Raw genomic sequence first — 17,995 nt, 5'->3', positions numbered from 1 at the left:
CATCAGGCAAACAGAAACTCTTATCGGTGTGGATTTCTCAGTAGGTGGTTTGATGGTTCTTAAACATGGCTTTCTGTCTGTGACAAAGAAAATTCTTCAAAAACATTTTCTCACACCGTACAAACATAATGATTAGGTTCCAACACAATTTACAATTACCTGAAAGCACACAAATTGATAAATATATAAACAACAATCTGCAATTTTTCACTAAGCAGATAGCTTCAACAACAAAGGCTATGCTGGAAAACAAAGGTTGGAAATTGATATCTATTTGCTCTGGAGAAAAACAATTAATCGGTATCATTATCTACTTCACTTTATGAGTAGGTGGGTCCCTCAGAACACAGTGAAGAAAAGACATAGCAATGTTAGTGACATATGAAGAGCACAGAATAGTCGTTTACTAAGAATAATTTACAGAATCCAAGATATCAAAAGCTGTGAGAACAAAGCTAGTGGGGTTGAATTACTGCCTGCAATCGTCTGCCACCCAGCAGTTTTTTAAATTATAGATGGAATTTAAAATTCTGTCACAGCTTCTTTTCTGCCACTGCCACTGGATGGTGAAACAACATAACACCGACCCTTACTGAGTATTGTGATGCAGACCTTGCGGAATATCAGATTTTTTGGGGATGTTGAATAACAAAGGAATTCACCACCTTCTGTTTGTAGTTTTGAATGTTTTGAATAGCATTTCAAAGCAGTAAGTTAATTTAAGATGCTGAGCAATGAACTTCTTCAAGGCATTAAACTGTCTGTAAAATGACCGAATTGTGCAGCAGGAAAATGTTTCATTCACAACAAGATACTTCAAATTAATGAGCGCAAAATCTACACATGCTCATAAAATATTTTGTCTGTACATTTGTCTTATGCCTGCATCTTCTGAGTGGGCTATGGTAACCACGTGGTAGAACCATCATGTGATTAGCAGGAAACAATCATGACTCATGCACACAGATTATTCCGATTCACTCACTTGACTGTGCAGGCAAATTTTCTCTGCCCTTTCTTATCCTGTCTCTGCACACAGCCTTCCCACCATTGACTCGGATCTGGCCGCCACTCCACCCCACCCTAGAGCGCCATACCTCAACCTAGGGCCCAGTCTCCATTCTGCCACCCCTATCACTGACTCCAGGCATTTTTACAGGAGCTCCTCAAAGTCTGCTCCCACAGCCAACCACTCCACATCTCAAATTGGTCCCTGATATCACCCTCAGCCTTGCTCCAGGTAGTGACAGGGTCAACAATAACAATCTGCATTCATATAGAGCCTTTAACATAGTAAAACGTCCCAAGGCACTTCACAGGAGCTTTATCAGACAAAATTTAACACCGAGCCACATAAGGAGATATTGGCCCGTATTATCCGATCCCTACGGGTGTGTACGAGCTGTGTACACATCTGTAGGGACCTCGCAAGTTCCGGTTTCAGGCATGCGAAGCACATGCACTGAAAACCGGCACTTCCGATTGTGATGAAATATTCCATTCACCACTGCCTGTGACTGAGATCGGTTTCAGTGTCATTTCCCTTCCCCCAGACCTCATTGTATTGTGTACTGGAATGTGCTGTATTGTATACTGGAATGTGCTGAAATGTGCTGTGTGTAGGGCTCTGCCCATACCTGGCCCCGTTTGTAAGCTAGTTCAGTCTGGCCTCAGTCTCCAGAAGGAAGACATCTCTCTCTCTTACGTGTTACGTTCTAAGTTAATAAAAGCCTTGTTTTTGTTCTGCTAACTTCGAGTCTCGGAATTATTGAGGCACATCAATTTTATTAACTTATTTTTCAACACTATGGATCAACTCCTGAAACCCGAACGTTTGGATTTGGATCAACGTGCTCCGGATGCATCAGCACGCTTCGGACACTGGTTTGAGTGTATGGAATTCTTCCTGGACAATTCCACAGCCGTCAAAGACGCTACGGACGCTGCGAGGATGAGACTCGGAATTCTGCGGAATTGGATAAGCCACCGGGTTTACCCCCTCATCCAAGACGCCGAGACGTACCTGGCCGCCTGCGACATCTTAAAGGCGCATTACCAGCAGCCTACGAATGAGGTGTATGCTAGGCACCTGCTCGCTACCCGCGCACAGCGACCTGGGGAATCGGTGGAGGAGTTCCTAGGCACCCTGAAAATGCTTGGCAAAGACTGCAAGTGCCGAGATGTAAAAGCCGCAGTGTACACCGACGAGCTTGTCCGCGATGCCTTTATCACAGGCCTCAGCTCCACTTACATCCGGCAAAGACTGCTGGAAAAAACGGGGTTGGACCTGAAACAGGCTGCGGACACCGTGCGATCCCTGGATGTGGCCCAGAGAAACTCGGACGCCTACTCTTCAGCCCGCGCCGTCCACGCCGCCACGTGTGCACCGAGGGCGCCGCCATCTTGGAAGGCATCTTCCCCGCCCGACAGCCCGACACCGGCTGGGCCCCGCTCTCCCCCCAGAAGCCCTACGACAGCCGCGACGCGTCAGGGACCCAACTGCTACTTCTGCGGGCAGCCAAAGCACACCAGAAACCTGTGCCCGGCGAAAGGCACCACCTGCTTTAAGTGCGGTAAGAAGGGGCACTTCGGGAAGGTGTGCAGAGGGAACCCCGCCGGAAAACCAACCGCCGGAAAACCCGCCACCGCCGCGTGTGCGCCGTGGGAGCAGCCATCTTGGGCGCCATCTTGCCCGACCTCGTGGGGTCCGCCATCTTGTGAGCAGACAGCGTGGACGCCACCTTGTATCGATCAGGGCCCTACAGTGGCATCGGTCACAGTGGACCAGACCAGGCCGCACCCGCTATCCAGATCAATGGTGGACATCGAGGTAAACGGGTGCCGGGTTAAATGCTTAATTGACAGTGGAAGCACGGAGAGCTTTATCCACCCAGAACTGGCACAACAACTCTCCCTAAAGGTGGTCCCTACTCAGGGTACCATCTCTATGGCTGACAAAACCCAGACATCGACCATTCTGGGTTACTGCACAGTACAATTGTGCGTTAACGGAACTGTATATGATAATTTTAAAGTATTAATCATGAAGAACCTATGTGCGAGCGTGATCTTGGGCCTGGATTTCCAGTGCAACCACCAAAGCATCACGCTCAAGTACGGTGGGTCCCAGCCGCCCCTCACAGTGTGCGGTCTGGCTACCCTGAAGGTAAAGCCACCTTCGCTATTCGCGAACCTTACCCCTAACTGCCGGCCAATAGCGACCAAAAGCAGGAGGTACAGCTGGGAGGACAGGCGGTTTATCGCGACCGAGGTAGACAGGCTCCTGAAAGAGCGCATTATTGAACGCAGCAACAGCCCGTGGCGCGCCCAAGTGGTAGTGGTAAGGGGTAGTGAGAAGAAACGGATGGTGATCGACTATAGTCAAACGATCAACAGGTACACCCTACTAGACACCTACCCGCTACCCCGCATATCAGAAATGGTGAACCAAATCGCCCAATACCGGGTGTTCTCCACCATCGACCTCAAGTCAGCGTACCACCAGCTCCCTATCAGACCAGAGGACCGCCCGTACACCGCCTTCGAGGCGAACGGACGCCTCTACCAATTCCTCAGAGTCCCCTTTGGGGTGACGAATGGGGTCTCGGTCTTCCAGAGGGAGATGGACCGCATGGTCGATGACCACCACTTGCAGGCAACCTTCCCCTACCTCGACAACGTCACCATCTGCGGTCACAACCAGCAGGATCACGACTCAAACCTCGAGAGGTTCCTGAAAACCGCACAAAAACTCAACCTCACCTACAACGAGGACAAGTGCGTTTACAACACCACGCGCCTCTGCATACTAGACAGCGTGGTGGAGAATGGGGAAATCGGACCAGACCCCGACCGATTGCGCCCCCTACGGGAGCTGCCCCTACCCAACACTCCCAAAGCCCTGAAAAGGTGCCTGGGGTTATTTTCTTATTATTCCCAATGGGTCCCCAACTACTCCGACAAAGCCCGCCCCCTCTTGAAAGCATCCTCTTTCCCGCTCTCTGCTGAGGCCCACGCCGCCTTCAAAAGCATTAAGCAGGATATTGAGCGGGCCACGCTACAGGCAATGGACGAGAACACTCCATTTCAAGTGGAAAGTGATGCGTCTGACTTCGCCTTGGCGGCCACCCTCAACCAGGCGGGGCGGCCCGTAGCTTTCTTCTCGAGGACCCTCCAAGGGCCCAAGATCAGACACTCCTCCGTGGAAAAGGAGGCCCAAGCCATCGTGGAGGCAGTGCGCCACTGGCGCCACTGCCTAGCCGGCAAACGCTTCACCCTACTTACCGACCAGCGGTCGGTAGCGTTTATGTTCAATAATAAACAGAGGGGGAAGATTAAAAATGATAAGATTGTTAGGTGGTGGATCGAGCTCTCCACCTTCGAGTACGACATCATTTACCGGCCAGGGGCCCTTAATGAATCCCCTGACGCCCTCTCACGAGGGATGTGTGCCAGCGCCACCGGGGATCGGCTACAGACCCTCCACAACGACCTCTGCCACCCAGGGGTCACGCGGCTGTTCCACTTCATAAAGTCCCGTAACTTACCCTACTCGATTGAGGAAGTTCGGTCCCTGACCAGGAACTGCCGCACTTGCGCTGAGTGCAAGCCTCGGTTCTACCGCCCAGATAGAGCCCACTTAATCAAAGCTACACGGCCCTTTGAGCGGCTCAGCTTAGATTTCAAGGGCCCCCTCCCGTCCGTCGACCGCAATGTTTACTTCCTGAACATTGTGGACGAATACTCCCGGTTCCCATTCGCCTTCCCCTGCCCAGACATGACCAGCGCCACGGTCATTAAATGCCTCAACAGCCTGTTCTGCCTGTTCGGTATGCCGAGCTACATCCATACGGATAGGGGGGTGTCCTTCATGAGTGAAGAGCTACGCCAGTACATGCTGTCCAGGGGGATCGCCACGAGCCGTACCACCAGCTACAACCCCCGGGGTAACGGCCAAGTGGAGCGAGAGAACGGGACAGTATGGAAAGCAGTCACTCTAGCTCTAAGGACCAAGGGCCTCCCTATCTCCCGCTGGCAGGAAGTCCTCTCGGATGTGCTCCATTCGATACGGTCGCTATTGTGTACGGCCACTAATACCACGCCTCATGAACGAATGTTTGTCTTTCCCCGGAAATCCACCTCAGGCGTATCCATGCCGTCATGGCTCTCCACCCCAGGTCCGGTACTCGTGCGAAGGCATGTGAGGGGCCACAAGACGGACCCTCTCATGGAGCCAGTACACCTACTCCACGCCAACCCCCAATACGCATATGTCCGGCACGCCGACGGAAGGGAGGACACCGTGTCCATAAAAGACGTCGCCCCAGCCAGCATCGACAACAATCACGGCAATAGCGGCAACGACGATCACAGCAACTCTTACCCACCCACTACTCTTTCATCACCCCCGGAAGAACACCGACCAACGGCACCCCCACCAACTACCCCTTCAACAACCCTGGCGGCACCCCCGGCAGAGACCCAGGAGGCTACCGGGGACACCCAGCCGACACCCGCGGCACCGCAACAGCCACGTCGGTCGCAGAGGACTATCAAACCCCCGAACAGACTAAATCTACAGAAGGGGTGAATGTGATGAAATATTCCATTCACCACTGCCTGTGACTGAGATCGGTTTCAGTGTCATTTCCCTTCCCCCAGACCTCATTGTATTGTGTACTGGAATGTGCTGTATTGTATACTGGAATGTGCTGGAATGTGCTGTGTGTAGGGCTCCGCCCATACCTGGCCCCGTTTGTAAGCTAGTTCAGTCTGGCCTCAGTCTCCAGAAGGAAGACATCTCTCTCTCTTACGTGTTACGTTCTAAGTTAATAAAAGCCTTGTTTTTGTTCTGCTAACTTCGAGTCTCGGAATTATTGAGGCACATCACCGATCTGTCAAGAATCCTCTTGACAGATCGGACGCCTGCCCTGGAGAAGGGCCTCTGCGGGTGGAGAGTTCCGTTTTCTGCAGAACCTCTGCCCACTGAAAACCGTTAAAAATCTTACACCTGGTAAAAGCAGACGTAAGGCCTGCTTTTACCAGCATAAGAGTTTAAAAAAGTAAAAAAAGATTTGTTTTTTCACTCATTTATAATTTAAAAATACTTTTAAAAAAGGTAAGTTTATTTTTAGCCCCGTAAAAAACTTTAATTGAATTATAGGCCCCAATATTAACTCGGAGTCACGTTGGGAGCCATGGGGGGATGGGGGGGAGGGGGGAGATCCTATATCGCGTGGGAAACCCGGAAGAAAGTTCAGCGCATCTGTCAGTGGCTTTTTAACACAGCCAGCTCATTATCACTTTACTTCTGGGTTTGCCATCCAATGTGCGGCAGCGGGCATGATGAGGGCCTGCATGATGTGATCTCAGCTCCAGTATTTAAAGGGCCAATCCGAAGATGGATTTGGGAGGAGCTGGACTTTGAAACAACAGAAGAGGAAGATTAAGAATGGATTCAAGACAGGCAAAGGCTACGCCTCGCTTCAGTGACACCTCCCTTGATGTGCTGAAAGCTGTGAGGAGCCGAAGAGAGATACCCATCTAACTGAGCAATTAATATATGCTAATAGGCAACCCTACCTCTCCCGAGGAGGTTTAGCGCAAGCAGCTCCAGTTAAACGTGGAAGTCGGCGGGTTGGAGCCGGCTTCCCAACGTGCTTGCGTTTTTGCTGGTTTTAACCCTCCACCTGCACCCAAACCCACAAGCTCCTCCAGGTTGAAATTCCCCCCATAGAATCATACAGCACAGAAGGAGGCCATTGGCCCATCGTGTCTGTGCCAGTTCTTTGAACAGCTATCCAATTAGTCTCACACCCCTGTTCTTTCCCCTTGGAGCTGTACATATCTAATTCCCTTTTGAAAGTTTTAATGGAACCAGCTTCCACCACCCTTTTAGGCAATGCATTCCAGATCATCATAACTCACTGCGTAAAAAAAATTCTCCTCATCTCCCCCTGGCTTTTTTGCCAATTATCTTAACTGAGTTAAGAAAAATCTCTACATAACAATCACTGCACTTCAAAAACAAAAATTCAATATGCGAAGTACTTCAAGACATTTTAAGATGAAAAGTGTGATATAAATGCAAGTATTATTCTAAACTAACATCTTATGTTCCATCCAAATTTAAATCCCGATGATTGCTGCTCTGAACACTGCTTTGCCAACCCTATTACAATTGAGCTACTTACCGGTTTTCAAGCTTCGAACATATCTTTCATTAGCAACTGTAAAAGACCCAAAATAAACTCAGTCAATACTTAAAAGATATTCACTGTCACTTTGAAGCATCACTATATTAGCCATATGACCCCTTGTTCCACCTCTATAAAGACACCAAGAAAAGTAATATATGGGTGACTGGAAGGATCAATAACAAAATACAAATGTGTGTAAATTATAAAAGCAATATTAAATATTTTACCATGATTATGGCAGATTTATTGTCAACATTGGTTCATATTTTATGGTTATAAATAATGCTTTCTAGGTGTTTCGTTTTGGTTTGATTTTTAGCTGTTCTTATTTTTATCAGTATAGGATAGCAAATACAAGCTATACTAGGTTTAGAATAATGTCTATTCTTTAAGTATTGAGTATTGTGTGCAGTTTTGGTCACCTTATCTGAGGAAGGATGTTCTTGCCATGGGGAGAGTGCAGCAAAGATTCACCAGACTGATACCTGGGATGGCAGGAATGACGTATGAGGAGAGATTGGGTCGATTAGGCTTATATTCGCTAGAGTTTAGAAGAATGAGAGGGGATCTCATTGAAACTTATAAAATTCTAACAGGACTAGACAGACTAGATGCAGGAAGGATGTTCCCAATGGCAGGGAAGTCCAGAACCAAGGGCCACAGTCTAAGGATAAGGGGTAAGCCATTTAGGACTGAGATGAGGAGGAATTTCTTCACCCAGAGAATGGTGAACCTGTGGAATTCTCCACCACAGAAGGCAGTTGAGGCCAATTCATTAAATATATTCAAGAAGGAGTTAGATATATTTCTTAAGGCTAAAGGGATCAAGGGATATGGGGAGAAAGCAGCAACAAGGTACAGAATTTGGATGATCAGCCATGATCTCATTAAATGGCAGACCAGGCTCAAGGGGCCAAATGGCCTACTCCTGCTCCTATCTTCTATGTTTCTATGTTAATTAACTTACGCTTTATATGCAAGCGAGATCTGATTCACAAGAAAGATAGAGATGAAGATTATGTGGCCTATCTTATCTCATTTATCCAGAAAGACCTTAGTCTCCACATCACAGCATCCAAAATTATGACCACAAATTCACCTGAGCAAGGCACAGTATTACACCTTAAGGGGACATACCAAGTTACTATACTTTAGCAGCATTTTTTTGGGCCACTTTCAATCCTACATCCCACAGGTAAATGGACCACTCCCTAAACCGCTATCTTACAATGTGGTTTACCAGTGTTTTAATCAGCTTGGTTTAGTATTAAAGTAATCAACAATATAGGTTTTCTTCTGTTATCTTTGGCCTGATTTATACAGAGTATAAATAAAAGTGCTTACCCTGTAGTGTGACAGAAGATGGTTCAACTCCCATATTCTCTGTCCTTCCGTCAGTATAGAGATGCTGTCGTAACACATTCATCAACACTTCTACACTTAGTGTATATTTAATCAAAAGGTCATGTTCTTTTGGTAATGCAAATTGCAACCAGTAATAGGCAGTAATACTACCATTGCTGTAAATAAAAATATCAATATCAGAAAGAAAAGCAGTTAATTCTCCTTCATCTATCAAAGTAATCTTTTGCAAGCTCCGACTCAGTCGACTTACAGGGTGAGTAGCTGAACCATAGGGACCAGGAAGATCTCAGGTTTAATCTCTGATCTGAGTCATCTGATTTCAGGGAGGGTGGTAGTAGGGGTCCTCCTGGGTTAGGAAGGGAAGATCAACCAGAGCTCCTGCTTCTGATTGCCATCAACAACTCCTAATTGATGGTGCGCACGGGTGAACATCAGGTGAGGACTGGGTCAGACTCAACTGTGGTTGTCCCCATGGAAAACAGTCTGCTAATACGTACTATTAAATAAACACACAGATAGTGGCTGCTTGGGAAAGATACTGTAGGGAGGGTTGCATCAAAGGAACTGGACCCCAGCAACGAGTCAATGACTTCAAGAGAGGAAGGAAGGGGAGAAAATTGGCAAGAATGAGATACTAATGATTTGTTAATCTTACAGCCAAAATGAGTGGCTAATACATTCACATAGTATTGGGAATTTAAGAATTAGTGTATAATGAATATCATTCAGCTTAGGAAATGGCTGGTCACTTCGTGATGGCAAGGGGGAGATCAGGAACTTACTGCAAGGGAATTGTAGGAAAACTGGCAATTCTAAAACACACTAGACATTCTGTAAAACAAAGGGCTAATATTAGAATTCTATAAAGCTGGAACTAGGGCAAAGGACTTGTACATTATTTTATTAGTAGGAGCTTCCAATAATAGCATGTACTATTTCAGCTGAGGTCTTTGTAGAAGTTGTAAATGTCCAGATTGTTGTAAATGTCCAGCTTGTACAATAGTGGAATAATTAATGTGCTCTGGATCTTGCAAGACTAACAAGAAAGAAAGTCTTGGAAGACAATTGATATCAGAGCCCCACTGTCCAGGCCATGGCCGTGGCCTGGACTCTAGCAAAAAGAAGTGTGGCACCTAATTGGAGTCCTGTCGATCATCAAACTAATTTACACTGGCAGTTCTAGTTATCGACACATGCATGTCCAGTTGAATGACAACTTAGAAAGGATCCATGTGAAAGAATTGTTCATCTTGGATCGGCCACAAATGCTTAAAATCCTTAAGTGGGAGTGATTTAGTAAAAATAAAAATTGTGTATACAGTCATGCTTTGCCTACTCATAAAAGCGCCTTTCATGACCTCAGGATGTCCCAAAGCACTTTACAGCCAATGAAGTACTTTTGAAGTGTAATCACTGTTGTAATGCAGGACACACGGCAGCCAATTTGTGCACAGCAAGCTCCCACAAACAGCAATGTGATAGTGAGCAGATAATCTGTTTTTTTTAGCGATGTTGATTGAGGGATAAATATTGGCCAGGACACCGGGGATAACTCCCCTGCTCTTCTTCAAAATAGTGTCATGGGATCTTTTACATCCACCTGAAAGAGCAGACAGGGCCTCAATTTAATGTCTCATCTGAAAGACGGCACCTCTGACAGTGCAGCTCTCCCTCAGTACTGAATTGGAGTGTCAGCCTAGATTTCTGTGCTCAAGTCTCTGAAGTGGAATTTGAACCTACAACCCTCTGGAGTGGAACTTGGACCCACAACCTTCTGACTTAGAGGTGAGAGTGTTACCAACTGAGACATGGCTGACACGCAAATTAGAAATGTATTTAATGGTTTCTAGAAGTTGTAAAACAAACTTAAAACAGTTCTGCAAAGAGCAGAACAAGTGTAAATAGTAAAAATTGGAAGGTTAAGAAAGAAAAAATGCTTAATTAAACAGAAGTAAAACTAGTGAAGTTTCGCACTGCTGTTTTAATAGCTTAAGTCTCTGAGCCCAGAGAGTAATGTAACATTATTACAATAGAGTGTGATGATGTATATCTAGGTTAGTTAAACTAGGATAAGAAGATGACCAGGGCCATTCCCAGAGGAGAAGCTGTGTATGCCAGAGGAAGGCATGGCTGCCTAACGTTACAGTAGACACTAACAAATTCCCATTGACAAGTCCTGGCCAACTTACGCTGACCATTTAAAAATATTAAAATTGGGTATTTCATGAAACTGTAGACAATTATGGGATGTGTCACAAGCTTACAATTCCCACCCAGGTATGGGGAACCCTGGCAACAGTGTTGGTGAACAAACAGAATGACTATTGGTGATAGTGATCAGCAGGCAGACTTTGCTCTTCGCTGTTTTATTGACTGTAGCAATATATTTTTAGACCAATATGTAAAGATTACAGTCAGTTTTTCCAATGAATGTCCTCTGCAGATAGTCTAGCATACATTTTCTGTCATTGGCACAGTTTAGAACCAAATGGCAAGTGGCAAGTTTAAGCAAATTAACTGGCCCGGTCCTTATGTTGAACTCTCTGCAGGGGCTTCCCATCCTCCCTGCACCTCCTCTGTGATGACTGCTCAAATAGAGGTAGTGATGCATGAGATAATCGCGAGGATGACGGTCCTTTGTGTTATTCCACAGCGCCAACCCCAGTATGTCAGCAAAAAGCATCTCGTGCACAGCCTGACATAATTCGCATCACTCCGTAGGTTCTCTTTCTTTTCTTCACAGAACAATAATACAAGTGGTCAAGTAATGATCAACTTGATTCTGCATAGTTTCACTTGACCTGTGGCCTTCAAATCAATCGCTGCCACAGTTGATTCCCCAGCAATTCTAAATGCCCACTTCACATTGGTGTCCTTTAGAAACAAGGTCCTGCACCACTAAACGCCAGGAAATGACATTTGGGATATCCCTACCCCTAAATGAATATTTAATTTAAGCCCCCACCAGTTGGAAGCGAGTGCTTTGTACGCTGCTGATCTGCACCACACCCTGCAGCACAAAGTGACGGAGCTCTGACAGGATGTAGCTCTTACACATTTTCTGCTAGCTACCGCCCAGTTTACACTGCTACAGCAGATGGCCAGCAGCAGAAAGTCTAGGCTCATTTCACTTAATGAATGTGGTTTCTGATGTTTCCTGCTTCAAGGTCATCAGATCTTACCTAGCAACATATACAAGATGATTGTCGTCAAGGGGAAGTTACACCTCTCAAGAGACCTATGAAAAATTCACAGTAAGCCAACTCATTTACAATATGTTTTGAACGTAAATTAAAATGAAAACAGAAAAAACACGGTGTCAGCATCCATTATTCAATATGGGAGCTACCTTTCCAGGCAGGGTATGATCTGTAGCACAGATTAATCTAGAATCCCAAGCCAAAGGACTGCCCCGAAATTGGGCAGAGAGACAGTTCTGAAGGATGTGCAGCTGAAAGTTGCTGCGAAGGTTTTGAGGTAGGGGAGCAGCGGAGGCTGGGACAACTGTTTATGCAGCACCGTTAGCGGGCAGCAGGCAGCAGGCAGCAGGAGCCCACGGTCAGAGACTGAGAGTGGTAGGAGTGAAAACAAAGAACAAGAGACTGAGCTGAAAAATATCGGGGCTGGGATAGGTGTCCCAGGAGGGTTGGTATGCAGCAAGAGACCAAGATCAGGGATTGGAAAGAGTAGGAGTCAGGTCTGGTGGGCTTTTAACTTTTTGTCTGAGGTATCGCAGGTGAGTGAAAGTGTAGTTTGGGCAATGAGTTCAGGAAAGCAGTGAACTTGTACTTACACTTAGTCAAAACGTAACATTTTACTGCATTACAGAAAGAGGAGTCAGAGGGCATCTGGGAGAGGAAACTGAGGGAGAAAAGTGCAAGATAACAAAGGATGGCTGCAGATGGAGCTCAGAGGAGAGGTGCTGCCAGGATGAGTGGCAGCCAGTCCCTTTTCTCTTCCCCTCTGCACTACTGTGTCTCCCACTTCTCAGCCAAATCCTCCTATTACCCTAAGGATTACCCTGGAGGGCAAGGACAAGAGCTGGACAATCGAAGAGGGCGGGAGGGGACGTAGGACTGAAGGAGATTGCAGATTGAAGGAAAAAGCTTCTTTTCTCAAATCCCTTTGCACAGCCTGTTATAAATCTCATCATTCATCAAGAAACTACTCGTGAAATAACGCTGGACGGGCAGCTGGTGGCGCCATCCAAGGAGTATAAATACTCGGGCGTGGGCCCAGCTTTTCAGGGACATTTTGTAAGACAGGAACTAGTGAAGTACAACTAGACCTCCATGTTCTGAAACAAGGTGATTAAAGCCTTGCTTTATACTCAAACCAAGTATGTAGTGAGTTTTATTACGTCACAGCCCTTCTACCCCCACCTCCAGTACCAAATGTGAAGAGCTGATGGATTTCTTTTTCTTTGCTGCTTCCTGTTCCTCTTCTCCCAACCTGCTCTCAAACTTCCACACCTGATCCTCCACCCACCCTACCTCTGATCACCTGTCATTCTGCAGTTTTTCTCCCATCTCCCCTGCCCTCTTCAAGCCCATCTCTTTTAAGAAATCCACCCCCATTCCTTCAATTCCCTGCCACTCAACTCCTATCTACTCAACTGTGCCTCTTGGCCCCATGCTTGCTGACATTGTTAATTGCTCCCTTTGTAGAGGCACCATCTCTCTCCCTTTCAAAACTACCATCATTACCCTGCCTCAAAAGAATGCTCTCAACTGATCTGTGTTTTCCAACTATGGCCTCATTTTCACATCCTATTCTTCTTTAAAGTTCTCAAATATGTCATCACTTCCCAGCTCCATGCCAATCTCTCTCAAAACCCTACGTTTGAATCCTTGCTCTCATACACTGGCTCCCTGTCCACAACATTGAATTTAAAATCTTTGGGGGGAGAAATTCGGTATCACCCCTTTTGGGGTGCAATTATCGTCCGGGCGCAAAGTTTAGCGCCTGGCGCTGATTATCACCTCCGACTGCAAACCTGGCTTTTATTGCCCCTGGAGGTGATTGGAGCGCGAAATCAGGCGCTACACACCTCTCTTAAGGTGCTAACGCCGAGGAGCGAGGCGCTAACTCAGAGCGCGGGCGCAGCACAGGTGATGTCAGTTAGCGATGGAATGCAGACACACTGGCACCAGCCAGTTCTTAAAGGGGAGGGTGGATCTTGCTCTCCAGCCACACCCTGCTCATTGGAGCCTTGAATCTCGGCCTGGAGAGACCTGTGCCTAAATTTTCCAGCCAAGGACTATGGAGAGGGTGAGAGAAAGAGCTCAGCGCTTCAGCGAACGGGCCTTAGAGGCTCTGGTTGGCGCGGTGGAGCGCAGCAGAGCAATACTCTACCCTGAGAGTGGCAGTAGGCCATTGCCGCGCGACTACAGATGAGTGTGGAGGGAGGTGGCTCAGCACGTCTCCTCCAGGAGCATGGTGCCCAGGACCCATACTCAATGTCCCAAAAAGTTCAACGACCTCACTCGGGTCGTCAGGGTGAGTGGCTTTTTTCAATACCTCTCCATCCCTCCATCTCAATCTCACTCTATGGCCAGAGGGTCTTAAAACCCCAATGCCCATCACTCATCCAACACCTATGGCCCTCTCATAAAACACACACGTACATTCCACACCTTGCATAGAGTAAGGGCTATTCAACTATGGGAGGCACATCAGGCAAGAGCATGGCTGCATACAGTAAGGGCTATTCAACTATGGGAGGCACATCAGGCAAGACCATGGCTGTATATTGTAAGGGCTATTCAACTATGGGAGGCACATCAGGCAAGACCATGGCTGTATATTTACTCAGACGCCGTCCTTTTTCTTGCAGGCCAAGCTATCTCATAACAGGAGACAGCAGCAACGGATGGGTGGAGGGTGGCCTCAGCTGCAACCCCTCAACGATCTTGAGGAGCGCATCCAGAGGATTGTGGCAAGCCGGGTGATTGGTCCCATTGCCACTAGAGAGGCCGACCCCGTTCTGGACAGCAATGGTAAGGTCATCACCTTTTTGTCCTCTCTTCTTCCACTTGTCCCTCAGAACACCAGCCTTTGACAATTTCAATCCAACTTACTATATCGCTGCACTCATTCCTCCCTTACTGCCACCCTGTCCTCACGCTAAAGCCACTCTTGTACCTCCCTGCTTTCAGATGGTGATTCACCAGCTGAGGAGATGGGCCCTCAAGCTGCCAGTGGGAGTGAAGCTGCAGGAGAGGAGGAAGAGGAAGGCGGAGCCTCAGCGCCACCCTCTTCCGAGGAAGCCCATGCCCACACTGGGACCACATCTTCCCTGGAGGGGAGCAGGGGGGAAGGGTCTGATGAGAGTGAAGCTCCAGGACCCAGTGGGATGCAGCAACGCGATGTGGCTAGGGAAGCTCGGGGGCCTTCTCCCCGGAGGAGAGTAGGCCAACGAGTCCTGCTGCATTGGACGCAGAGGAGGAGCGGCTCATCGCTGAAATGAACACTCAGGCGGTGGACATGCACACTCAGCTCATGGGTGCAGTGGGAAGGGTGCCCGAATGCATTGATGTACTGGCAAGGAGTGTGGAGCACTATGTTGTAGCACAGGCGGATGCCACGCAAATGCTTAGTGCTGCAATTCAGTCACTGGCTACTGTGATCCAATCTCAGACTGCTCTCATGCAGTCACAGATTGAGGCCACGCAAGCACTGACTACTGCCATTGTTGCTGGTTCGGACACATTACCCCAGGGCTCTCACCGCGCCGCAGCAGGCCAGCAATCTGTGCTCCAGCAGATTGCTCCGGATGCTGAAGTGCTGCCCCATGGGAGTACCAGTGTGTCGGTCGAGCAGGAAGGTGCTGTCGTCTCTCAAGTTGACAGCATTCCTGCTGCCACCACTGTCACTTCTCCACTGCACTTGCCACCGCCTGTAGCCCAGACTGCTGCCGCCCATGCAGAGTTGGTGCAGTCTGCAGCCGGGCCCTCCAGGCCCAGAGCTGGTCGATGCCGTCCCTCAAGGGCATCTGCAGTCTCAGGTTCTGACATTCAGCAGCCTTGCTGCAGCCACTGGGGCCCCATTACGGAGGAGCAGTAGGGTGGGAAGGGGGGAAGTGCGCAAGGGAAGATCACCCTCGAAGGGCAAAAAGTAGGAGGTCTCATGAAATGTTGGGAATGTTTTTATTAAAGGCTGAGGTTCATGTTAAAACATTTGTTTAGTGTTTTGGCCATTATCTCCAGGTTGTGAGAACCAGTTATGTTAATTAATGATTTTTTGTGTTTGTTTCTATTAGTTTGTCATGAAGAAATGACACACACAGAGTTTGTAAAATAAAAAAGTTTTTGTATTCAAAATGTACATGTTTGGCCTTTGGAATCATTGCTGCCTTGGCCGACTTTGGGGTTGCGGATTGCTTTCCATCATGTTGTTCTCCATGCCAGAAGCCATTTCCTGAGTAGGGGCTTAGAAGCGGCTTGTTATCAGTCTTTGACGGACGGCCCTTGCAGTTTCAACATTGTGGGCCTCCCTCCCACCTTGGTGCTGCTGCTGATCATCCTCCTTCTCTTCCTCCTCCTCTTCCTCCTCCTCAGGTGGTGCACCAAGGCCTGGTTGCATTGGCTGGGTCCTGAGGATTGCCAGGTTATGAATAATGCAGCACACAACTATGAAGAGGGAGACTCGCTCAGGCGAGTACTGCAGGGCTCCTCCTGAGTGGACCAGACAGCGGAACTGTTGCTTGAGCACGCCAATCATCTGCTCAATGATGTTCCTGGTGGCGAGATGGCTCTCATTGTACCGCAGCTCAGCAGGGGTGTTGGGGTTACGGAGTGGTGTCATCAGCCAGGTGCAGAGTGGATAACCCTTGTCCCCGAGGAGCCAACCATTTGGCTGATGTGGTGCCTGGTAAAGTTCAGGCACACCAGTCTGGCGCAGGATGAAAGCATCGTGGCTGCTGCCAGGATAGCGGGCATTGACGGCGAGTATCAGCTGTCTGTGGTCACAGACCAACTGGACATTTAAGGAGTGGTAGCCCTTGCGGTTTCGGAAAACCTCTGCATTCTCATGCGATGCCTGCAATGCCACATGCGTGCAGTCAATGGCGCCCTGCACCATGGGGAAGCCCGCTATCCTCGCAAAGCCCAATGCACGTTCATGCTGTTTGGCCCAGGTCATGGGGAAAGAGATGTACTGGCGTCTCCTTTTATAGAGGGCATTTGTCACCTCCCGGATACAACAATGGACCGCGAACTGGGAGATATTGGTGATGTCCCCAGTAGCTGCTTGAAAGTAGCCAGTGGTATAAAAATTCAGAGCCACTGTGACCTTCACTGCAACCGACAGAGACGTCCTGGTCCTCAGTTGAGGCTGCAGATCTGGCTGCAGCAGGTGGCAGAGCTCAGTGACCACCTCCTTGCTGAAGCGCAGCCTGTGCAAACACTGCTCCTCAGACAAATTAATGTAGGAGAATTGTTCCCGGAATACCCTGGGGGGGGTAAGATCTCCTGTGCAGAGGCCTGTTGGCCCTCCTCCCTCTGGCCATGTTTGCCACTCTCTCTGCGTCTCTGTTGCCTCTGATTCTGCAGGTGCAGGACGACGCCCCAAATCAGTGCAGCCCCCATAGTCTCTTGACAATCGAAGTAATGAAGGTCAAATCCAAAATAACCTGTAAAGTGATGCTCAGTAGCCAAAGCTACTTCACACAGCGTTGACTCTATGCAGAAGTCTCTCTCTCTCTCGCTCTCTCAGAATCTCTCTCTCTGTCAGAATGAATGGTGCAAAAATGTCTACCACAAAAAAAGGCAGGAAGAGGGTGCCTTTAAATAGCAGCACCCCCCCCCCCCCCAGCCCCTCACCGACTAGAAAACGTTTCAGTCTCCTTGTCGTTGCTTGCAGCAGGCGGAAAGGAGGGGGGCGCCACTCAATATCCGGTCCGGGGTGACACCGGGACGTTGCATGCTCGACTGACGTCATGATCTGCGGGCGCAGGAGATCGGGGCGGTAGACTTTTGCACCACCGCAAAAACTCTGGTCAATTTCGCGAGTGGCGCAAACATCGCAGCGCCCGGGCACTAGCTGCTTTGCGCCCCATTATCGCCCTCTTAGGGCGCTAACAGGAGGCGCAAAGCAACCAAATTTTTCCCCCTTGATCTCATCTTCAAATGCCCCCATGGCCTTACCCCCATCCTACCTCTGCAATCTCCTTCAGCCCTGTGTCCCCATCCCACGGCCTTTGGTCCTCCAGCTCTTGTGCATTCTCTCCTCCCTTTTCCCCACCACCTACATAAGGCCTTCAGCTGCCTTAACCATTCTCTTTATAAACCCCACCCTAAAACCTTCTGCCTCTCTACCTCGCTCCCCACTTTTAAAAACTTTCCCAAAACCCAGCTTGTCAACCAAACTTTTGGTCGGCTTTCCCAACTCGCTGTTTGCTCCTTTATCCCTTTTATTTATTTATCTTTTAC

The 17,995-nt window shown here is 48.4% G+C and overlaps 1 protein-coding gene across 1 annotated transcript in view; it reads right to left on the bottom strand.

Annotated features, from left to right (window-relative positions):
* Window positions 1-17,995, bottom strand: part of LOC147107671 (suppressor of tumorigenicity 14 protein homolog) — an 83,064-nt gene that overhangs the window by 48,783 nt on the left and 16,286 nt on the right. The window contains exons 5-6 of the mRNA XM_086006897.1: window positions 8,544-8,719; window positions 7,194-7,229 (exon numbers count right to left, since the gene is read on the bottom strand). Of these exons, the coding sequence (XP_085863023.1) occupies window positions 7,194-7,229; window positions 8,544-8,719 (212 nt within the window). The remainder of the gene's footprint in view (window positions 1-7,193; window positions 7,230-8,543; window positions 8,720-17,995) is intronic.

This window comes from Somniosus microcephalus, chromosome 14 (genome assembly GCF_052327205.1).
Source record: "Somniosus microcephalus isolate GS21.2 chromosome 14, FLI_Smic_1.0, whole genome shotgun sequence".
Taxonomy (NCBI): Eukaryota; Metazoa; Chordata; class Chondrichthyes; order Squaliformes; family Somniosidae; genus Somniosus; species Somniosus microcephalus.
The sequence above is the reverse complement of the archived record's forward strand: the minus strand, read 5'-3'. Positions and strand labels throughout refer to the sequence as shown.